Here is a 25,032-nt window from a genome sequence, read left to right as displayed (position 1 = left end):
TCACTTAAGGAATTGGGTTGCTAATCACAAGGTTGGCAGTTTAAACCCACTAGCCCCTCCACAGAAGACAGATGAGATTGCCTGCACCTAGAAAGATTTACAGTCTTGGAAACCCTTAGGGGCAGTTTTCTTTCATCTGACAGAGTTGCTATTAGTCAGAATGGACATGAAGGCAGTGATTTTGGGCTTTCTTGGTGTTTCAGTGTGGCAGTGGCAGGGGGTTCAGTCTTGGGTGGCAGTGGCACAAAAAGACTCAAGCAAGTGGAGATGGCAGAAGAAGGGACGCAGACTGACAGCTCCTCGAATAGTCACTGCGGACTGCCGGGAGAATTCGAAGGTTTTGCTACTAGAGGTATCCTTACTAATGAAATCCAGCAACAGGATCATCTAGTTAATTTTTTTTACTGCATTGAGAGATATATAGATATAGATATGTATATAGATATAAGCTCAGAAAGTTCTTGTGGAAGTCATGTCATGCGGAAAGAAAAGGTCACAGTTAGTCACCTGAGAATATGAGTCACAAGCAACATCTGCAGGACGAGGAATGGGTACGAGAAGCTTTCCCGGAGAGGCGGCGTCCACATCACACGGGTGCACTGAAACAGAGGCACAGCATACGGCACACTTGTTACATTCCTAAGTAAGACAGCGCCAGTAAAAGCTGCTCTGCATACATACAAATAGAAGCACTTTTCACACCTAATTCAGACAGTGTTGGGAAACAAGAAGCCACTGGATTTTTCATAAACACCAAAACTGAGAAAGAAAAAAGATTTAGAGTACAGGAAGCACATTGCTCAGGATAGTGTGGCATGTTGAAACAACCAACTGTCCACAAGAGAGTACCAAAACACTTCAACTGCAGGCAAGAAGCGCAGGGGAAGGCCCGGATCAGCAAGAACATGCTATGCCAAAATGCACAGCACTTCACTTGAATTGGTGGTCTAACTGTGCACTGCCTCTTTTTACACAGATTAAATACATTAAAAAAAAAAAAAAAAGCAACCATGGCCAATTCTTCAAAATTTGTTAGTCATCAGTATTACCATTTGTAATGATTTTCACATTTTTATTCATAATCCTACTAAAAAGAACAGTTCATTTTGCTTTTTACTTGTTCTTTACTCCAGGACATAAACAATTTTTTAAGTGGGTAAGGGAGAGGGCTGGATATCAAAGCTAACAAAAATATCTTAAAATATATAAGCATCCACTTTTTGCTTTATTCATCTTGAGCATAATAAAACATTAAACTATCTCAATTCTCAATTATGCTTCTAGAGAGAGATAAGGCCATCTTTCAATATAAGGAAACCACAGTGGAGTATAAACACGCTAATATCATTAGCACTAAGCTAGTCATGCTAGGAGAAATCAGAAACAAGTAAGGCTACTTTAAAAGACTGCTCAGAATTTACAAAGACGGCAGTGGAAATATAAGACTGCAAAAAGTTCATGGGGAAATTCCATTATCTTTTCACTCCACTTTGCCACCAACTGTTTTGAAGCGCCCTTGTAAGCCTTTATTTTAGCTCTGCACAATTTAGGTATTCCTGCTACTGCTATAGAAAGGTCTGCGTCAACTTACCTTTTTTTTAATTCTCCTAAAGTTAATGCCTTCTATAAACTTACATAGCTATCTACCTATAAATGCACTCTTGTGCATAAGAGAATTATGCAAAGATTGAACAAGGCTTTCAAAAACTCATGTTTGTTATGAGAATGCAATTTAAATAAAAATTGCTGTTTATTTGATCAACTAAAGAATTCTGTATGATTGATCGTAGATATAACCAACATTTATAAACCTATCAATCTCTGTAAAAAAACCAGTAAGAAAGTATTCAAACTATATAATGCACAAATTGAGAATAATCTTCATATTTCAAATGTGGCTGTTCACCAACATTACGTTATCCAAATTCAACTATGCTGTCATCTTTTAAAGATTCATTTCTCTTCTAGCTAAAGTCTCTCAAAATTCTTTAAAACTCATTTATAACCTCCACAAAGCAGGGATGAAAATGCACAACTTAAAGAATTAATAAAGAGCAAGGTCTTCTCGCTCTGAAATGTTATGAATCCAAATGTCTATGGAAGCAATTCTTATTGGTTTTTCATCACATAGTGTGTTTTACTAGATCTGGTACCCAAATAATTGTGGGTCCAGCGTAACCCATATAATTTGCTTGAATCATGCTTTAACCTTAACAAATACTTTTTCCTAAAATTGTAATTTTAAATAGAATATAATAATCTCCTAGTCCCCTACATAGGTTGCCAGTTTAAATGTTAATGCATTCTATGGCATTAATTTTAAATGTAAGAATGAAGGGAAAAAATACAGTTGACCCATGAAAAATGCCAATTATCCGTGCATTCAAATACTTGCATTGCATTTAGAGTTGATCCTGAACAACAAGAGTGGGTGGGCCCACTTATACACCATTCTTCCCCCGGTGCTGCCTCACGCAGTGCAAGACCAGGCTTGAAGCACCATGTGACACGAATCAACTCCATGTGAGCCGTTCCTAACACCACCACCTCAGTCTCTCTCCAGGAGAGACTACGTAAACACTTCTGTTCCGTAGGTAATTTTTAGCACATTTCATGGCAATGAATAATACTGCAGCATAACACTGCCCAGAAGTGATGTTGTTCTTAGCTGGCTGACTCACAGCGACCTTACACCCTGTGGAAAGGAATGCTGCCTTGCCTCTCTGAGCCCATCACGAAGGCACGGTCCTTCTCACCTTTCCCTCGGCTTCTCTGGCCCCTGCTGCACCAAGTGCGCTGCCCTCTTCTAGCAGTTCGTGTGTCCTGATGATGCGCTCACAGCAAATGAGCCGGACAACACTCTTTTGTTAAAGGGTTTTCACTGGCTAATTTTCGGGAGGAACAAGCCTTTCTTTTTTCCTAAGCTGTCTTAGTCTGGAGGTTCCACTGAAACGTGTCCACCACGGTGATCCTGCTGGGATCAGAAACACGGGTACCATAGCTTTGTGATGACAGCAACACACAAGCCAACACAGCGCAGCAAATGACAGATGGGAGTGGCTACCTGGAAGTTCTTGATAACAGGCTTAGTTTATTTTCAGCTTAGCAAAGAAATTCAAAATTCAAAAACTAAACAAGTTCAACAAAACCTTCAAACCAAACTCACTGCCTTTGAGTCAATACTGACTCATAGCAAGCCTGGGTTTCCGAGGCAATAACTCTTTAAGAGACTAGAGAAAGCCCCATCTTTCTCCTGAAGAACACCTGGTGGTTTCAAACCGTGGACCTTGTGGTTAGCTGTCCAACATGTAACCACTACGCCAGGAATTTCAACAAGTTTCATCTTCCAACCTCTACTTTCAAATAGTTTACTTATGACTTGGAGATTCAGCATAACAGATCCCACTTTCTCCATAACTTAGCAAGAACCAGGAGTATAATCCACTACCAAAATCAAACCCGCTGAGTCAACTCTGACCTACAGGGCAGAGCAGGTCTGCCCCATGTGGGTTCCAAGGCTACACTAATCTTTACTGAAGCAGGCTGCCATCTCTCTCCTGGAGAGCCACTGGAGGTTTGCCGGCTGAGCGCTTCACCACTCTGCAACCAGCTTGCTCTGATGAACAAATTGCAGTTAGGAACAAACTGATCACATCGGTGCTGTACTCCAAGACTGTTGACTGAAGTTGGTATTTCTGGGGTCAATCATAACATGTCGGTGTAACACTTCAGTTTAAAAGAAATTACTATAGCCCTGACTGCTGACCTGCAGAATAACTTAGCTATAACATTGCTGTAGACACCGCATTTCTCAGTGTTTCCCAAGATTTCTGCCACTGTGGGTTTGACTACTATTCGTTAGAGAATAGTTTAAGATCCTATTACCAGGGTAAAGAAACACTGGTGACACAGTGGCAGCTGCTAGCCTCTCAGGAGAAAGGTGGTAATGTTTCTAATAAAGACTATAGTCTTGGAAGCCCTGTGAGGCAGGTCTGCTCATGGCAGATTTCATCTTAACAGGGAACACATTGGCTGTGACTACACCCGATTACAAATGTTATCATCATGCCCTGTGTTGCAATCTGCCAACCATACACGCGCCAAACTACTGAGAAGCATGGTCTACCCAAGCTGACGTAAAGCCTGAACTATCGTAAGGAAAGATTAAAAAAAAAAATCAGGACATATAAAGGACTAACTATAAAAGAATGATAAATAACACTTCATCAAAATTAAGAATTTTTATCAATTAAAAAAAACACCCCCAAACCAAAGATAAAACCAAACAAAAATTCACTGCTAAATGAGTTTCCAACTCATAGCTACCCTATAGGACAGAACAGGAACTGTCCCTGTGGGTTTCTGAGACTATAAATCTTTGTGCTCACTACCACTAGGTCAATTCAGATTCAAAGTGACCCTGTAAGACAGGGCAGAACTGCCCCCCCCCCCCCCCGGGGGTTGCCGAGACAGTAAATCTCTATGGAAGTAGTCAGCCTCATCTTTCTCCCTGAGAGCGGTTCAAACTGCTGGCCGTGCCATTAGAAGCCCCACTTGTAACTCACTATGCCACCAAGACTCCTTGAAACCCTTACCCTACATATACACTTCAGAGACACATGCCCTGTCAAGAACTTGCATGCAGAATTGACAAGAAAGTTCAAATACCAACTAAAAAATGATACCAAAAAAACTCACTGCTATCGAGTCAATTCTGATTCCTGTGGACCCTATGTAAGGGTTACCAAGAATGGAAGTTTTAGGACACTACCAGACAGTTCCATCTTGAACATCATTACTCACTAGGAAAAGGCGTAATAGAACCATAAGGAAATAGAGAAAGATGTGAAACTACATTTCTAATAGCTGTAACAATGGATACAGGCACTTTAGGAAACCACTTAAACAATTAAACAAACATCTGTACACGCCACAACCGAGCAACTCCACATCTCAGGGTAAGTACCTAGGTCCAGCAAATGAAAAACTGCCCTAACCTGCACAATGGGCCAACACAATCAAGGTAGAAGAGGAAATTGAAAATGTCAATGAATTCATCCTAATTGGATCAAAAATCAATTTCCAAGGAAGCAGTAGCTCAGAAAACAAAATACATAGTTACACTGACACAGTGTGCTACAAAAATTTCAAAAAGCAATGATGTCACTTTGATAACAGGTGTGTCTCACCCAAGCCCGCCATGGTCTTTGAAATCACCTCATGCACCTGTGAGAGCTGGACAGTGAAAAAGAAAGGCAGGAGGAGAGGACTGATGCTTTAAAACTGTGGGGTTATCAAATAATAGTAAATACAGTGGACTGCCAAGAGAAAACACACATCTATCTCAGCAGAAATGCAAACAGAACGCTCCTTGGAAGGATAGCAAGGCTTCAGCTCACTTCCCGGGAACCCGTCCAATCCTAGAGAAGGACATCGTGTTTAGTCAAACAGAGGGTCAGCAAAAACAAGGGAAACCCTCAGTGAGTGGAACTGACTCAGTAACTACAAGAATCCACTGAAAGATATAACAATCATAGAGATGGCAAAGGCCTGGGGATTACTTCCTTCTGTTACACATAGAGTCACTAGAAGATGATGTTCTCCAACAAGCCAGAAGCTGCAAGCAACCTAAGTGACAATGAATGGTAGAATAAATAAATTGTAATATGTGCGCATGGTGGAATACTATTCTGCGGTGAAAAAGAAGAGTAATTCCAAACAACAACATGAATATGTTGAGAGAAAGAAGTGAGACCTGAATGATTCGATTATGAGATGCCCAAATCCTTGGAAAAGCAATCAGTATTGACAGATGTCTGATGGTGGTTATCTTCAATAGAGATTGGGAGAAGTAGAGAGTGTGGGAAGGCAGAAAGGGGCTTAAGGACTGAGAATGTTCTGTATCTTGATCTTTGATCATGATTACATGGATGTGCAGTAATGCAAAAATTTGTTAAATTGCACACTTAGTGTGTGCTCATCAATGTGATGTATAAACTATGTAATTTTTTTAAAAAGAGGCTACAGCAATCAAAATTTGCAGCAATTTGAACAGCGAGAATAACAACGGATTATAAAGCACCAATTTTTTTAAATCATTTTATTGGGGGCTCATACAACTCTTATCACAATCCATACATACATCAATTGTGTAAAGCACATTTGTACATTCCTTGCCCTCATCATTCTCAAAATATTTGCTCTCCACATAAGCCCTTGGCATCAGCTCATTTTCCCTCTCCCTCCCCGTCCCCCACTCCCTCATGAACCCTTGATAATGTATAAATTATCGTTATTTTGTCATATCTTATAATACCTGACGTCTCCCTTCACCCACTTTTCAGTTGTCCATACCCCACCAAGGATGAGATTATATGTAGATCCTTGTAATTGGTTCCCTTTCCATCCCACCCTCCTTCCACCCTCCTGGTATTGACACTCTCAGCGCTGATCTGGAAGGGATCATCTGTCCTGGATTTCCTGTGTTTCCAGTTCCTATCTGTACCAGTGTACATCCTCTGGTCTAGCCGGATTTGTAAGGTAGAATTGGGATCATGACAGTGGGGGTGGGGGGGAGGAATAATTTAAAAATTAGAGGGGAGTTATATGTTTCATTGTTGCTATATGGCACCCTGACTGGCTTGTCTCTTCCCCCACGGCCCTTCTGTAAAGGAGTGTCCTGTTACCTACAGAGAGACTTTGAGTCTCCACTCTGCACTCCCCCTCATTTACAATGATATGATTTTTTTATTCTTTGATGCCTGATAGCTGATCCCTTCGACACCTCGTGATCGCACAGGCTGGTGTGCTTCTTCCATTGGGCTTTGTTGCTTCTGAGCTAGATGGTCGCTTGTTTACCTTCAACCCATTAAGACCCCAGACGCTCTATCTTTTGATAGCCAGCCACCATCAGCTTTCTTCACATTTGCTTATGTGCACATTTGTCTTCAGCAATCATAGCAGGAAGATGGGCACACAATGATATGATTTTTTGTTCTTTGATGCCTCATACCTGATCCCTTCAATACCTTGTGGTCACACAGTTGGAAAAGCGCCAATTTTTTTTTAAAGAAATCTATGCATAAATAGCTAAGAATGTGAGAAGAGGGGATATCTTCATAATACAATAAAAAGGAGTATCTTTAAAACAGAGCAAGGTGACAGATCTCACCGTAACTGCATGATGAATGAACTGGCTTTACACGCTAAGAGAAGGACACAACGTCTTCTATGGAGTACTTTTAACAAAAAAGTGCATAATTTATTATGCACTGAATATATTAATGAGGAAATCATCAGGGAAATGCAGACTGTGGCAACTTCTACAAAATAGTAACCCCTGAAAGTGTCTAGAATGTGTCAGAAAAAAGAGGGAAGAAAAGGGCCTGGAGCTGTGCAGGATTAAAGGACACTGAGAGGAAGCGCAGGCGTGATAGTCAACACGTGCCTGGATCCGAACCACGAGCAGAAGGACGCCAGGGGAACAGCGGTGAACGTGCGGCTAGAGATGCATTAAGATGTTATTGTTTCATCAATTATTAGAGCTCAGTTTCCTGAGTATGGGAACACCACTGTGATCCCGTAGGAGGGCGGGCTTGCTTTCCACAATATCCGCTCAACCTTATAAAAGGAAGATGTCACCAGGTCTGCTTTCAAATGGTTAGAAAAATGTCTGCAGGTGAATATGCACAAGAGGCAGAAAATGAAAGTGGAAAATTATTAAAACTGGTAAATTCAGATGAACCTAGGACTATTCTATGTAGCTATAATCCTTCAACATACAGTTTTTATTTTTTAAGTATATGCATTTTTCATGTACAATGTTTTTGGTTCAAAACTGGCAGTGAAATTTGCTGTAGCTGGAATTAGCTGTAGCCTGACTGAAGATATAGAAGACCTGCTGGTTTCACCTTCATTATCTGGGACCAACTGCTTAATTTATAAACAGGCCTGCGTGGGCTGAGAGAGCTTTGGCTGGAGTCAGTAGAAAACGGACATACATATAGCCACATAGCTGGAATCTACAAAAGCAACACCACCAAAATAACCCTTTCTGCCCAGCCTCTCTCTCTCTCTCTCTCACGCACACACACGCACACACACACAGTGAGAGCACCTGGCAGAGCGAGGAGCAGTGAGGGAGAGACCTCACCGTTTCACACGGTGGACCAGGCAGTGGGTAAATCCAGAAAGGAGCTGAAACTAAAAAGCTGTAATTAACTCCTTCTGAACTCAAATACTGGAAAATCAAAGGAATCACATCTTGGGCTGAACAAATGGGAAATTGGTGACTGAGCCAAAGGTCAAAAAAGATCCCCTAAATGCTTTTGAAACCAGTGAGTGATACACTGGAACAAATTAAACTGCAGCCCTGGCCAGCTCAACTGCATTCACGATGGAGTCTAATGCTCTGTCCTTTATCCCAGGTGTCAGACAGAGGGAAGGGTGGACTTCTGTGGGAGAGAAAAACCAAGCAAATAAAATAATGATTATTGAGTTTAGTCTTCATCATTCTTTGGAAGGTGGGGTAGAAAGGGGAAACCGATCACAAGGATCTACATGTAACCCCCTCCCTGGGAGACGGACAACAGAAAAGTGGGTGAAGGGAGACGTCAGACAGTGTAAGACATGACAAAATAATAATAATTTATAAATTATCAAGAGTTCGCGAGGGAGGAGGGGATGGGAAGGGAGGGGGAAAAATGAGCAGCTGGTGCCAAGGGCTCAAGTAGAAGAAAACGTTTTGAGAATGATGATGCCAACAAATGTATAAAGGTGCTTGACACAATGGATGTATGGATGGATTGTGATCAGAGCTGTACGGCCCCCAATAAAATGATTTTTTAAAGGCTATGAAACATGAAAATTACTGGGAAAATACGACTCACAATCAAAAGCAAAGGGAGCCCTGGTTATGCAATGGTTAAGTGCCTGGCTGCTAACCTAATGTTAGTGGTTCAAACCCCCCAGCAGGGAGAACGACTTGGCAATCTGCTTCCATCAAGGCTGCAGCCAGGAAAACCTTCTAGGGCAGTTCTGCTCTGTCCTATGAGACTGCCTGATTCAGAATCAGCTCACCCAACAATCACTACCACCAAGACAAAAGAAATAATCAATACAATCAGATTTGTTGATAACCTAGAATTTGGAAAGGAGCTCTGGTGTCCTAGTGATGATACAGTGGGCTGTTAATTGCAAGGTCAGCAGTTTGAGACCCCAGCCCCTCCTCAGGAAAAAGACAGACAGGGTTCTCTACTCCCCTAAAGAGTTATAGTCCTGGAAACTCACAAAGACCCTGTCTTGTAGGGTCTCAAAGAGTTGGAATCAACTTAATAGCAGTGAGTCTGCTTTGTGGTTTTAGAAGTTGGGATTAGTAGACAAGGACTTCAAAATAATTATAATAATCACATTAAGAGCTTGCAGAGAAATATAAACAGAACGGGTAAATAGAAAATGGCATGCAGGTACATCACAACCAAACCAATAGAAACCAAATATAAAAAGAAAACCTTAAAACGCCACAGGAAAGATATGCTAAATTCACTTGGGAAACAGAAATCACAATGGTGGCTGCCTTATCATCAAACAATGGAAGCCAGAGGACAATAGAATGACATCTTTTAAAGGCTCAAAGATAAAACTATCAACCTAGAATTCTAATCTACCAAAAATAGACTGCAATAACTGAAGGCCAAGTAACAACAATTTCAGACAGACAAAAGAGAACTCAATGTCAGCATATCTTCAGCACAATGCTAGAGTTCTTAAGATTGAAGAGAAATCACACCAGGCAGGAAACTCGGATCTGTAGAGAGATGCGGAGAGCACCAGTGAAAGGCAACCTGAAATTCCCATTGTTATGGGTGACGGGAGTCCATCGGGCACTGGTGAGGAGATGGGGGTGGGAAGAAGGGGCACGAGGTATGCAAAGCACAGGATATGGGTTGTGCAAAGACCCTGAGGAAAATAAAGGAATGGTGCTTTCTGGGCAGAGCAAAGCAGACAGCCTGGAGAGTGATGTCTGGCACCAACGACCTAGTAGAAGTCAAATCAGAAAGGAAATGGTCGAGGCTAGTTTTCTACTGCCTCAGAGAGTAATTTCTTAGTCAGCCATCAGCCTACTTACGCCCACCTAAGTAAGTACGTTCTCTTTTCTATGGTTCTCAAAGCACTTTGAGTACCTTTGGGCCTTTCAGAGAGACTCTGGAGTTAATAGGGAGCCCTGGCAGCATAGTGGTTACACATTGCACAGCGATTCGCAGGCTCGGCAGTTTGAAACCGCCAGCAGCTCCTGGGGGAAAGAATGGGCTTTTCTACTCTCATAAAGTTACAGTCTCAGACACCCACAAAGGGGAACTAGAAGCTAGAATTGACTTGATGGCAGTGAGTTTGGCTTTTGGTTGGAGTTAATGTAAGTTCAATTTAAATTCACATATCAATGCGCATTCTATGTACACATGATTTCATAAACTAATGTAAAAATAGTTGTGTCACCCTTATGCTGATAAGCCTTTCATCTGCTCCAATTAAACTTTAGGAAGACCTTACAAGGACTGCAGGATCAGTGCTTTCCCCAGAGCTACGCTTAATATTAGTACAGTTATCTCTGTAACAGTCAGTACAACTGCAATTCCAATTCTAGTCACATTTACATAACTTTTTCTTAGAGAGATGATGTCTAAGCATCTTTAAATGCACCAAGTCATTGAACCAAAAGCCTGCCCCATCTAGTCCATTCCAACTCGCCAAGACCCTACTCAAGAGTTTCTGAGACTATAATTCTTTCCTGGAGCAAGCGACCTCACCTCTCACCAAGGAGTGGTGAGTGGGTTGGATCGCAGCCCTTGCAGTTGGCCATCCAAGGCTTGACCCCACAGTGCCATCAGGGCTTCAAGCAGTTGAACCAACCCAAACTCACTGCCATCCAGTCAACTCTCTCTCCTGGTGACCCTACAGGGAGAGAACTGCCCTTGGGTTTCGGAGGCTATTAACTCTGCAGGAACAGAAAGCCTCATTATTCTCTGAGGAGCAGATGGTGATATGGAACTGGTAACCTCAAGGCCAACATGTAACCCAGTGTGCGACCAGGGTTCCTGCAAGTAGCTGAAAGGGAACCTGTAAGTTCATCAATGTAGTATTGTTGTCAGGTGCCACCAACTCACAGTGACTCCACATACGACAGAATGAAGCACTGCCTGGTCTGCGCCATACCCACAACTGTTGGTAGGCCCGAGCCCACTGTTGCAGCCACTGTGTCAATCCAGCTTGTCAAGGGCCCTCTTCTCTTTCACTGCTCCTCCACTTTACCAAGCACCGCGCTCTTCCCCAGGGACTGGTCGCACCGCACAACAGGTGCAAAGTACAGGAAACAAAGTCTTGGCATCCCAGCCTCCAAGAGCATGCCTCCTCACGCTCCATGAGCAAGGCTGTGCCATCTGCACACCGCAGGTTGCAAGTAAGCTTTCCTCCTTCTTCATACAATGCAGTTTCTCTGACAGACAAGTGCTGGCATCAGCCTAAGATTATCCTGATGTTATCCTTTTCTCACGCAGCATTAACATCATTCCTTACAGTCTTTTTAAGCCTTAGCAAAGGCATTCCATTTATTTTTCAGGCGAAATCCTGGTGGCATAGTGGTTAAGCAAAAGGCTGACGTCGGAACCCCACCCCCATCCCCACCCCAGCAGCTCAGTGGGCGAACGACACAAACATTACAGCCTGGAAACCCTGAGAGGGAAGTTCTACTAGGTCACAGGAAGTCGCTGTGATTTGAAATCAACTCCAAGCCAACCAACACCACCACAGAGGGCATCGCAAAAGGCCTTTCTGGTCACAGAGAGCAATCTTTATACTGTCACATGGCTTCTTCACATTTCTCAATACTCCCCTTTTCCCTTCCTTAACCTCCACTGCTCCTTCCTTCCAGTATGCAGCCGCTATTTTCCACTCCAGAGGCCGGTCTCTCAGAATCTATGCTTCACAGTGTTGTAGGCTCACCCTGCGGCAACGTGCAGCATCCACAGTCACGAAAGCCAAGCAACTCTTCCCTGTGCTCAGAACTCAACCGCCTCCAGTGACTGGTGTCCTGCTGCAACCGTCTGTCAGACGCTCTAGTCCACCCGGCCGCTCCAGCTTCCAACGACTAAGGACATACTAGTGCAATACCAACTCGTAGCGCACTGAAACGTACTTTTAAAACTTCAACCTTGACTCTGCACCCCCATTTGGGTATGCCTACTCTTGAAGCTTTATAATGTGCATATTCAAAATATTGCATCTGCTTAATGCATAAAGACATGAAAGGATTAAGTCACTTTACACCAAGCAAGCTGACCTTATTTTCTTCTCCTTTCATACAAAATGTATCACCAAAGAAATCAAGACAGATAGATTGCAAGAAGTTCATATAAGACTATGAATAACTTAGTGGGAGGAGTTAATTAGCACCACTAAGATTTTAATCTGAACTAAGTCAATTAGCACATAGCAGTTGCTATGTGACATTGTTCCAGTCACTTTGACACATACAAACTCCTTCTGAGAGGGCTAGCCCTGTTATGACGATGTGCAAAGAGGAAACTAAACCTTGGACAGAAGAAATGGCTTGCTCACATCACAAAGGCCCTGACTGGCAGGGCTCAGCTGTGAACCAAGCTAGAGTAGCACCCAGCAGCCCTAGTGGTGAGGTGATTACAAGTTGGGCTGCTAGCCACAAGTTCAGAGTTCAAACCTCATGCTGATCCACAGGAGAAAGACAAGGCCTTCTACTCCTGTACAGTGTCACAGCACTGGAGACCCCCAGGGCACTTCTGCTCTGTCCTACACGGTGGCTATGACTAGACGGCAGTGAGAGTGGCACCCCAGAAAAAGACGGGGCTCTCCATTTCTAAAAAGAGTGACTCTCGGAAACCCACAGGGACAGCATCACTGTGAATTGGAATCAAATCGTGGCAGTGAGCATCATTTTGAGAGACTGGAATTTGCTAGTTTACTGACCTACATGGTGGCAATTCTAGCCCATCTGGCAATATTCTGGAAGAAGGGGCCTGTCAATGTGTTTGCATGAAGATTACAACCAAGAAACCCATATGGAGCAGGTCTACCATATTAACAGATGGGATAGCCAAGAGTTGGAATCACTTCAGTGGCAACACATTTTTTAAAAGTCTGCTGTCAAGAGTCTACGTTTTTTATAACATTGTTCTATACAAAAGGTCCTTAGAACCTTGAATACATATAACTATAATAAAATATAAAGGATATTTTAAAAGTATATAAAAATAGATACATTAAAATAGGAACATACTGGGTAGCTCCTACAATACAAGATTCTCTCCACACAAAGAAATTAACCATATCTACAGCTGGCTTATTTCTATTGCTCCTAAAATGTTAGGAGCAATAGTTCTAAATGGTTCTAAAATGACATACAGAATTGGCACCACACTGTACTTCTTCAAATCGCTAAGAGTTGCATCACAGAAAAGATTAAATGGCCATGAGCACTTACCTTAAAATAAATGCTAGTCTTCTGGACTTGAGTCAAAATAAGAACATCAAACATTTAAAAGGTACTATAAGGGATTAAATTTAAAGAAGAACTTTAGACCTCTACATGTAATATCTTCCCCAACTTTTACAAAGTATCTTTGGACTATCCAAACTAGAAACCTGCACTTGAACAAGGAAAATCTCCTAGACAGTTGGAAATTAGATTTTGACGACCTACCTCTCCATGATTGAAAAAGAAGCATAACACGGTAACCAGGCCTCCTAATCGGCTGCCACTGGAAGAGAGGGCAAGAAAATGTAATTCAAAAGAGAAACTCAGGTCAATACTAATAAAGCACTGAGACAGTATCACATGACAAGCCTCCAGTACTACAAAAGATATTAGCCACACTAGAATTTGACTGTTCTTATTGACAAAATTGCTTCTCCCCCCACCCTCCACCAAAGTATCCTTAGTCAAAATAAGCTTCATTTTTAAGAGTCATTTTCCATCTTCAAAGCGTATGGGCTCAGAGATACACACTAACACAGACTAAACGCATCTTGAATTATCATTTTACTTGTACATATATAGACTCATGTATAAGCCAAGTTTTTCAGCACATTTTTAATGCAGTTTTTGTGGTAAAAATTAGGTGCCTTGGCTGATATTCTGGTCGGTTTATACTCGAGGATATATGATCATTTGTTTTATCTTTTTTTTTTCTTCATTAAGTTTACGAATTTTCAAACTACTTCCCTTGGGACATAATGATAGACACTAGGCAAAGGATGGCGAGGAAGTGCAGAAAAGGGTCCTAAGTTGGTTCTAAGTTCTAATTCTATACTGTCACCTGCAAACGTGTATCAACAATCAACACTTGAAAAGTCTGAATTAGAGTCAGTATTCCTTAGCCTTATCTGCCTCTGGGTCACCTTGCAGGCATCTTTGCTAACGTATGGTAGAGAATCTTACCAGTCATCTCCATAGAGCTTAAGGACCTTCTGTTTTTAGTGTCACTAGTTAGCTCTTGGTACTAATTTTAGGACACTACTGAGAAAGAGAGGTTGAACGAGTGTAGGTCAACTATGTATCACAATACATGGATTATTCACTTACACAGAATAAATCCTTACGTGACTGGATGCTATTTTCACAGTAACTGACCATATCAGACACAGGTCTGCCAGAATAATATCTTAATAGAGTAAGGAGGGCACTGTAGTAGTATGTAAATAGGAAGTCTGCCTGCCTGCTGACAGTCCAGAATTCAGAACGCTTGGTATAGCTGTCTTCTGCTTCTTCATGCACTCTGTAGTTTCGGATGTAAGTACTCAGGTTACAGGTGATTTGAGGTACAGTTCACCTAGTGGTGGTTCCACATCGCATCCCGCTGGTATGGTCTCTGCAGCGTGCAGTGCGCCTTGAAGGTGTGGGGTTCAATGTCCCAGGGTTTTATGGCACCTGGTCTAGGTCCCCAGGGGTTTACAGAAACTCGGGTCAATGTGGCTTATTGGGATGATAGTACCTGGCACACTCCCCCTCTTAGGGTCCTTAAAAGTGTATCACTTTCCCTCCCACTAAGAAGTTGGTCCTCTATGTATATGTATGAACTGTGATAAGAGTTGTATGAGCCCCTAATAAATTGTTTTAAAAAATGATTAGGGCAAAGAATGTACAGATGTGCTTTACACAATTGATGTATGTATGGATTGTGTTAAGAGTTGTACGAGTCCTTAATAAAATGTTTATAAATAAATAAATAAAATATATTAAAAAAAAGAAAAAGAAGTTGGTCCTCCCCCCTTTTCCACCAACAGACATGGGCTGGTCTTCTCAGACATGTATGCTCCCTTTCCCCTCACCTGACTTGATTTCCCCATCACATCCATCCGTCACTCTACTAGGAATGTCTGCCAGTCTGCCTTTAGTATATTTTAATATGTGATGAACAAGTCTCCCTCCTCCAAATACTTTCACTTTCAACATTTTTAAAATAAATCACTTTCTTGGGGGCTCTTACGGCAGCTCTTATAACAATCCATACATCAATTATATCAAGCTCATTTGTGCATACGTTGTCATCATCAGTTTCAAAACATTTTCTTTCTACATGAGCCCTTGGTATCAGCTCCTCCCTTCCCCCCTCATGAACCCCTGATAATTTATAAAGTATTTTTATCTTCTTATTTTCAACCGTCCACTGTCTCCCTTCACCTATGTTTCTGTTGTTCATCCCCCTGGGGAGGAGGGGGAGGCTGTACATTGATCACAGTGATCAGTTCCCTCTTTCTCCCCCTTCTCCTCCCAACTTTCCCCTATCCTCGTGGATTCATGTGTCAAGAGCTCTTATCTGTACCAGTGTACATGCTCTGGTCTAGCTGGATTTGTAAGATAGAACTGGGGTCATGATGTGGGGGAGGGACCATAAAGAACTAGAGCAGTGGTTCCCAACCTTCCTAATGCCACAACCCTTTAATACAGTTCCTCATGTTGTGGTGACCCCCCCAACCATAAAATTATTTTCGTTGCTACTTCTTAACTGCAATTTTGCTACTGTTATGAATAGGGCGACCCTTGTGAAAGGGTCATTTGACCCCCTAAGAGGTCGTGACCCACAGGTTGAGAACAGCTGAACTAGAGGAATGTTCTGAGTTTCCTATGTGCTATACTGCCCTCTGGCTGGCTGGTCCCTTCCTTGAGACCCGTCTGTGAGGACATGTCCAATTGTCTACAGATGGGCTTTAGGTCCATTCCCCACCCCTCGTTCGCTTCAAAATGGTCTTTGTTTGGGGTCTTCTGATGCCTGACACCTGATCCCATCAACACCTTGTGATCACATAGGTTCAACATCTTTTAGATTAACCTTCACCAACTTATATTTATACACAAGAGCATCTTAACCAGCCATGCCCAGTTTGGGAGAGGAAGACGGCTCTGGTTACTTTTCATACACACAGAGCTTGAGAAGGACTGAAATCTGTATGATGCAAAGCCTACCTTTCTGGTTGCACTGTGTATCCGTCTCTTTATTTAGTTCTATATAAAAATTTTATGGACAAACAACATAGCAGTCACCTACCAAAAACATTAAGACTTCTAGAAATACATAGCAAATATCACAAAATCTGATCGTAGTGGAATACTTCAATACTTTCAGAATGTGACAGGTAACCTAAGTAAGAAATCACCAAGGATTTTAATGAGACAGTCAGCTAACCAAAAGGTTGCTGATGCAAGCCCACTCAGGCTCCTTGGAAAAAAGACTCCACATCTACTTCCCAAAGGTCACAGAGCTGGGGGTCCTAGGAAGTGCAGTTTTCTGAAACACAGGGCGCTGTCAGAGTCAAAACCACCGTGATAGCCGAGGAGCACTGGTGGGGGCGTAGGTTATGTGTTGGGCTGCTAACTGCCAGGTCAGCACTTTGACCCCACCAGCAATTCCACGGGAGAAAGATGTGACCGGCTTCTCCAGGAAAGGTTGAGTCTCAGAAACTCAAAGGGTTTCTACGGCAGCTATGAGGCGGAATCGTTTGGTTGTTGTTATATGTTTTGTGACACAGTGGGTTATACACTGGGCCCCTAACTGCAATGCCAGTCGCTCGAACCACCAGCTTTGGAGAAGGGTGAGGCTTTCTGCTGCTGCAAAGACTGACAGCCTGGGAAACTCAAAGGGGCAGTTCTACACTATCCTATAATCTCTCTGCCTCAAGGTTGGTGAACTGCTAATCACAAGGTTGGCCGTTAATACCCAGCAGCTACACTGCAGAAAAGATGAGATGGTGAAGATCTACTGCTCCTTATAGGAGATGGAAATCAACTCAATGGCAGTGGGCTTGTTTTTTTGTTCTTAAGAATGGAAAACAAGACTTACCCTATCCACTGACCATACTCCAAGTTACAACCACCATGCCCATCAGTAAATCGGAGTGTCCAACCCCTACCTGCACGCTTCACAGACTATCACACAGATCCTGTTCTATGCAGGCACACTACGTTAATCAGTACACTTGACACTGTTTCAGTATCTTTCCATTACAGTTCATCAAATGATGCACTTCAGCATTCCCTATGGTGTGAAAATAAAGTCTCATCTGCAATATTACTACCAAGTATAATATCAAAGCTCCTCTTTTGTAAATTTTACAACATTCAAAAATTGTTAACCATTTACCACATTTACTTATACATGCCATCCACCTTTTAATTCCTTAGATTTAAAATACAAGGGTAAAAATTTTAAAGATCTTACAATTATTCTCATCTTTGAAGTTTAATAATTTGGCAATTCTCTTCTTTCCTACCTTCTTTAAGTTATACAGATTCGACTGTCAAATTTTGTGATCTTCATTAATCACTGAGACGTTCATCTATATTTATAAGAGAATGATGACACGTGCAAAGTTGAACACATTAAGTAATGTCTACTTTCAGATGCTGACGGAGCTCTGCTGGCATAGTGGTTACACACTGGGCTGCTAACATTTTGATAGCCTCAACCACTCCATGAGAAAAAGATGAGGCTTACCACTCTTGTAAAGAGTTAGTCTCAGAACTCAAAGGGCAATCTACCCTGTTCTATAGGGTTGTTATGAGTTGGAATCAACTCAATGACATCGAGTTTAGGGTTTTGTTTGGGTTTTTGGGGGGGGAGTGGAGGGAGGTATTGCTATTAAAATCACTGGTTCCAACCCACCAGATATTCCAAGGGTGAAAGATAAGGTTTTCTGCTCCTATAGAGAGTTACAGTCTTAAAAAAAAAAAAAAAAAGATTTACAGTCTTGGAAAAAAAGATATACATTGTCTTATTTGATCACTATGATTTGGACACAGCTCAGTGGGAGTGGATTTAGGTTACGGTTTGATCGCAAAGGATGGAGCTTTGAGGACTGAGGTGCGCCTGATCCAAGTCATGGTATTTTCCATCGCCTCACACGCAAGTGAGAGCTGGATAATATGTAGAACGGATGCATTTGCTTTATGGTTTGGGGAAGAATACGGAAAGTACCAGGGACTGCCAGAAGGAAAAATAAATCTGTTGTTCCTTAAAACAAAGCTCCCCAGACCAGGATGGCAAGATCTCATGTCTCACTGATGTTAGACATGGTGTGTTCCTCCATCCTCTCCACCTACTAACATCGCTGTTGAAATGCACCGTCTCGGTTGGTTTTCTTATTATAGTGTAAATGCTTTAGAAAGAAAATGAGGATATGGAAATGCCTGAATGATCTCGTCCACTCAGCAGTTTGTGCACTTCCAGATTCATCTTTGTGTGTGCCATGTGGCCTGATAATGTGTTTGACCATGGCAAAGAGCAAAATAATATGAGACGTGGAAATGGATCAAAACCACATATACATTCACTTATTGGGGACCTGGTGTCAAACATACCACTCTTCCTATCTTTGTTGCCCTTGGCCACCAGCTAAGACATGGGTCCCACAAACCTTCAGTCCCTTGTACAGTGGCGTCTCTGCTCTGACCCAGCTGCTACATGGCTTGACTTGCCACTGTGTCCTTGGGAACCTTCCTCCATGGTAACCACTACCTCTCCTCTACCCTGGACCTTCCATTAAGCCCTGCTCCTGGAAGCTCATGTCTCTGTTTCCACCTCACAGCTGTCAACACTGAGCATTCCAGCTCGCTCCTCCTATTCACACCTGTTCTCCATACTCAAAGGCACTTCAAGTATCTTGACTCTGCTCTGCTGAGCACTGCGGGAGAAAATTACACCATTATGCAAGCCAGTGCTGCTATAAAATTAAAGAACCCAAACACAAAAATGCCCATCAGTCACAAAGTCCTGGAATTCAGCCTCTCAAACATCTTGGAAGCTGCCCGCCTGTCTGTGCATCCCCACACCCACAGTTCTAGCAGAGGCTGCCATCCTCTTCCACCCAGACAACTGGACCAGTCTTCACAGGACATGAATGCAATCAGGTCAAGCCAGCAAACAGCTATCGTTTGCATTGGTCTTAGGCTTCCATTGTTCTGAGGATCAAATCCAAACACTGAAGGAGCGTTCGTGCTGGTTATGTGCCGGGATGCTAATCACAAGGCAGGCAGCTGAAAGCCACCAGCCACTTTCGACTCCCACAAGAGGTGCAGTTTCCAGAAACCACAGAGACAGTTCTACAGTCCCGTAGGGTCACTAAGTCGGCTTTGACTCGAGGGCAGTGATGGTTGTGAAATACATCTCAACTTAGTGTAGCCCCAGACTCTTGTCTCACCACTCTCCTGCCAGGCCCACACTCTGTGCTCCAGCTATGTATCTTCTCCTCCGAGTTCCTCAACTTCAACGTGCACACCAACAGCAGTGTGGTGTGCAAAATTGTCGGGGGTGGGCTGGGGGTGGGAGAGCATTACTTGTGGCAGAGCTGGGACAATACTATAGGAGATATTATGAGAGAAGAGAGGAGTGGAAAAATGACAGAAATCAATACATGTGTAAATCCTAACCTCAATGCCAATGGTTTATAATCTCCTGGGAGAATGGATTGTCTTTGTTATGCTAATGAGTGAAGATTTGTATTGGGTGTATACTGAGTCACTATCTTTTATAAATTTAAGAGATTAGGCAAGAAAGCAGAGAAGATAGCTGGAGAAAAATGCCAACCCAGGTAAGGATCATCCAGGAATAGAATCCCATTAAAGACAAGGAACTTCCTCCAGGCCCGACAGAGAATGCCTAGAGCTAGATCCATGAATTCAAATTGTTACAGCCCTAAACATAATAAATAAATTGGTTTCTTTTTTTTTTTTAATTATACATATTTTTTATTGGGGCTGATACAATTCTTTTCACAGTTCATACATATACATACATCAATTGTATAAAGCACATCTGTACAGTCTTTGCCCTAATCATTTTTTTCTCTTTTCTTCTTTTACATTTTATTAGGGACTCAAACAACTTTTACCACAATCCATACATATACATACATCAATTGTATAAAGCACATCCATACATTCCCTGCCCCAATCATTCTCAAGGCATTTGCTCTCCACTTATGCCCCTTGCATCAGGTCCTCTTTTTTTTCCCCCCCTCCCTCACCCTTCCCCCTCCCTCATATGCCCTTGGTAATTTATACATCGTTATTTTGTCATATCTTGCCCTATCTGGAGTCTCCCTTCCCCCCTTCTCTGCTGTCCCTCTCCCAGGGAAGAGGTCACATGTGGATCCTTGTAATCAGTTCCCCCTTTCCAACCCACTCACCCTCCACTCTCCCAGCATCGTCCCTCACACCCTTGGTCCTGAAGGTATCATCCACCCTGGATTCCCTGTACCTCCAACCCTCATATGTACCAGTGTACAGCCTCTGTCCTATCCAGCCCTGCAAGGTAGAATTCGGATCATGGTAGTTGGGGGGAGGAAGCATCCAGGATCTGGGGGAAAGCTGTGTTCTTCATCGATACTACCTCACACCCTAATTAACCCATCTCCTCTCCTAAACCCCTCTATGAGGGGATCTCCATTGGCCGACACTTGGGCCTTGGGTCTCCACTCTGCACTTCCCCCTTCATTTAATATGATATATATATACATATATACACATACATATATACATATACACATATATACACATACATACACACACATATCTTTTTTTTTTTGCATGATGCCTTATACCTGGTCTAAATTGGTTTCTTAAAGCCATCTTTTTTTTTTTTTTAAGCCATCCTTTTGTGGTATTTCTGTGAGAGCAGCCCCAGGTAACTAAAGCCGTGACCAAGTAGATTTCGGAGGTAGGAAAGAGTTAAGCCAGGGAATCTCCCAGGGGTAAGGCATGAGCAACAAGCGTGAGAGAAGAAAGTGGAGATGTGAAAAGGGGCAACTGTTGGAGAGGCAGTGCTAATATACTCGACCAAGAATGCTCATCAGTTCATTCACACTGAAGAAAAATACTTACCTTTTAAATATTCATACACAACTGTTAGACCAAATGGGTCTGATGAGAGATGTGCAAGTGGGCCAAGTTAATAGAATATTCAAAAAATGATGTAGCTGGGAAAGTTTAGAGCTGGTGTAATCCACAGCCTATTTAAGCCATGCTTTTAGTCAAAAATCCATCATGTATAAACAGTAAATGCTTGACTTAAAAAAAAATAAAGAACAAGAAAGCACCACATAAAATAATGGAAGCAGAATCAGCAAAAGAAATTTGCCCTTTCCTTAAAATGGGTGGAGAAGTAGAGGTTAGTAAAGAACCGATCACCATGCCTGGGGGGATACTGCCATACTTGGCACGTAATTTGGGTTGGTTCACAGAGAAAGCAGGTTACATTCACAATAAAATATCCAGTTCATGGAGAGGAGGGCATTAAACAAAATGAAAAGGTAGCTTTGACATACAGATTCATCTTCCAGGCCTTGGGGGACAGATCTAAAAAGAATGTAGCTTTAACAAAAATGCTCTCTGGTATCAAAGAAGCCACTTTGAAACCCCAAAGACTAAAAAAAGAAGAAGAGTCAAAACCCAGGAAAACTCTATTGTCCTGTTTGACTGCTTGGTTCATTATGAGGAAGAGCAGCTATCCTCAGTCTGCCTCGCTGGGTCTGTGAAAGGATGGCCAGGCTGTTAACCCCAGAAGCTGAGAAGCAGCAGGACTGGCAATGCAGAGAGAAGCGGAGGATGTGGAAGGGAAGGGCCAGGGCAGAAGCGGAGCAGTGATCACTGGGATACTGAGCAACAGGCAGTGGGTCATGAGCAGGAATACAGAAAAGTTTTACATTTAGGAGGAAACTGTTCATCAGAGAAACCTCAGAGAAAGGGGGTGGGGACGAGGGGCAGGGAGTACTAACCCTTCACTCAGCGAGTATACTCACATCACGAGAGCAGAAGCTTGGGTGATGGTGAACTGTCCCCCATCCTGCATTGAACTAGTTTAGAACAGAATGTACCTCGACTCTCTCACCTATCTGCTGGATACTGAAATGACTAAGTGAGAGAACTACAAGATGGCAGGAGGCTAGATGTCCCCACCAAACGCTAGCTTACAATGTGATCAGTTCATAATAGAACCTGCTGATCAGTAAGTCTCACCCACCTTACAGTGGTGCAAGTAAAGGATTACCAGGTTTTGAGCAAGCTTTTGATGTAAAAAACAGAAACCAAGCCAAATCCAAACAGGATAATAGGGGTACACTGATGGACAGCCCAGTGGTTAAGCACTTAGCTGCTAACCAGAAATTCAGTGGTAGAAAGATGTAGAAGGATGTGGCAGTCTGCTTCTGTAAAGATTACAGTCTAAATAAACTTAAAAAGAGTTTTCATACCAAAAGACACAGACTTTGCTGGGGATCAGGGTGGACAGAGAAGGGAGGGAAGGGGAAGTAACAGGCTAAGCTCGAGGACAGACAGGAGTCAAGTGAAGTGAAAGCAAAAATGATGATCCAGTCTGTAACACTCCACCTCTTCACAATAAGGAGTTTAAGTAGTCTTGCCAGCCCTGTAGAGGCCAGCTACTCTGTCCCATAGTGTCCCTATGAGTCCGGAGCCACCTGCCAGCAGTGGTCAGACGCAGTACTGGAGGCAGAAGGAAACTACAAACTCAGAATTCTGTCAGAGGCTTGGAACTTAGTATAGACATTCAGGGAAACAAAATCTTAGGCCATTGTTAATCCTGGGAAGAATTCAAAGTTGTCAATAAACCACTATTTGTTCCCCTTCACTGAGCAGGGAGCGCTATCTAGAGAGCCACAAGAAACCAAATCCACTGAGGAGGAGACACACACATTTAGGGCAGACCACAGTCAAGAGCGCATCAGCAGGACACAAAGTTGTTCAGGAAACTGTGTGAGAATGTGCTTGTTCCAGATAAGATTACATAGGGTTTCTGATCCACCACTAGTAAAATAAAACTGCATAACTTTGGTTAGAAAACCACTGGAAGAAAAATGGCTAAGAAAAACAGACCGAAATAATCACAAATCCCCATGCCTACGGAGCTCTGGGACGAAGAGAAGGAGATGTGCAGGTCTATGAGCCGCAAGTACCCACGTGCTCCTTTCCTTACGAAGGTGTAAGGTGTCAGGGAAAAGCACACCTAACTGATGAGCAAGCCATTAAAATGGTTACACAATCACCTGCATGAAAGCTGAGGACGAGGAAAAGCCAGATCCTGTTAAGTAGTGCCATTCCAAAGTACAATTCATAGTATTTAGATACTACACATATAAAGGAAAGAAAGCACTCAGCAGCTCAAGAGAAAGGGCCAGGAAAACTGCTCCCATAAACACATCCACCCAGGAAACCCCTTAAGGCAATTCTACCCTCTGCTATAGGATTGCTGAGAGTTAAAATCAGGTCAATGGCACAGAGCACCCTAACAGCAGCAATAAAAACAACAAAACCTGCTAACCCCACAACCCTTATAAAATGAACTACACTTCAGAAGAGAATGGAAAATGTAGATCCTTCCTACTGCCATTTTTCTTAGCAATATTTTAGATGAAACTATTGAATATAAATGCTAAGCTTTGGAAATGAAATAAACAATTACATTTTTCATTATTCAAGGTCTTTAAATACACATTAACTAAAGCTGACGATAATTTAGTTACTATTGAAAAGAACACAACATTTCCATACAGCTAGACACAGCATGGTCGGGGGGAGGGGGGCTAGCACAAACTCTGAAGCCTTGTTTGGGTTCAGATCTCTACACTGAAAGGAACTAGCTGTGGGGTCTGGGGAAAGGTAGTTCACTCCTTGTTCCTCAGTGTCCTCGCTGAATAAAAGGGCTTCCCATAGGGCTCTCATGAGAACTAAATGCATTGATGATGTTAGACTAGAGCCTGGCACAGAAATGTCATGCCTCTATGTATTTAATATGCAAAAAGTCTAAGGCACAGTATGGAACCTGAGAGGGAAAGCTTGACAACTCATCTACTGAAAAGGTATTTGTGATATGGGCAAATGCCAAGAAAGCTCACAGTAACTGGCAGTGCGCTATTGTTAGCCAGTGTCAAGTTGGGTCCCAGTCCATCTGTGGCGACCCCCAAGCACAAAGACACAAAGGCTGCCCAGTTGTCCTGGGCCATCCACAGGATCGGGGCAGATCGGACCATCCAGTTCTCACGGTCTGGTTTTCAGAAGTGCCTTGCCAGGCTTGCCCTTCATGCCTGTCTTCCTCCGGAAGCTCTACTAACACCTGTTCAAAACACCCAGCTGAAAGGGCCTGCTTCCGACTTGTCCTGTGAGGGGGCAGGGACAACACAAACATGGAGGCAGATGAAAAAGAACCAAGCGGGGAGGAGAATCAGTGACTCACAGAGGATAACTGGCAGGAACACCAACAGAGGAATGAATGGGCCTTAAGAGCGCATCTTCCAATAGGACGTCTCTCTTTTTTAACCTTCTGTTGTAAATTGATTTTCCGTTAATAAGGATGTTTATGCTTGCAAGACAGGGCTAGTTTTGTCTTCCTTTCAATTCCAAACCCAGGCTATGTGGGAAGATTAAAATAACAGACATTTAATACTACAACACACATACATCTCTGTCAGAAATGGGAAACAACGAAATAGGAGGCAGGG

General features: G+C 42.7%; 1 protein-coding gene across 2 annotated transcripts in view; it reads right to left on the bottom strand.

Moving 5' to 3' along the window:
- DPY19L1 (dpy-19 like C-mannosyltransferase 1) overlaps window positions 1–25,032 on the bottom strand; it is a 106,220-nt gene that overhangs the window by 46,963 nt on the left and 34,225 nt on the right. The window contains exons 7-8 of one of the 2 annotated variants that reach the window (XM_075558198.1): window positions 13,730–13,787; window positions 508–599 (exon numbers count right to left, since the gene is read on the bottom strand). In XM_075558198.1, coding sequence (XP_075414313.1) covers window positions 508–599; window positions 13,730–13,787 — 150 coding nt within the window. The remainder of the gene's footprint in view (window positions 1–507; window positions 600–13,729; window positions 13,788–25,032) is intronic. The other variant, XM_075558199.1, reaches the window with a different exon arrangement.

This window comes from Tenrec ecaudatus, chromosome 9 (assembly GCF_050624435.1).
Source record: "Tenrec ecaudatus isolate mTenEca1 chromosome 9, mTenEca1.hap1, whole genome shotgun sequence".
Taxonomy (NCBI): domain Eukaryota; kingdom Metazoa; phylum Chordata; class Mammalia; order Afrosoricida; family Tenrecidae; genus Tenrec; species Tenrec ecaudatus.
Note: the sequence above shows the minus strand (reverse complement) of the source record. Positions and strands in the feature narration are given on the sequence as shown.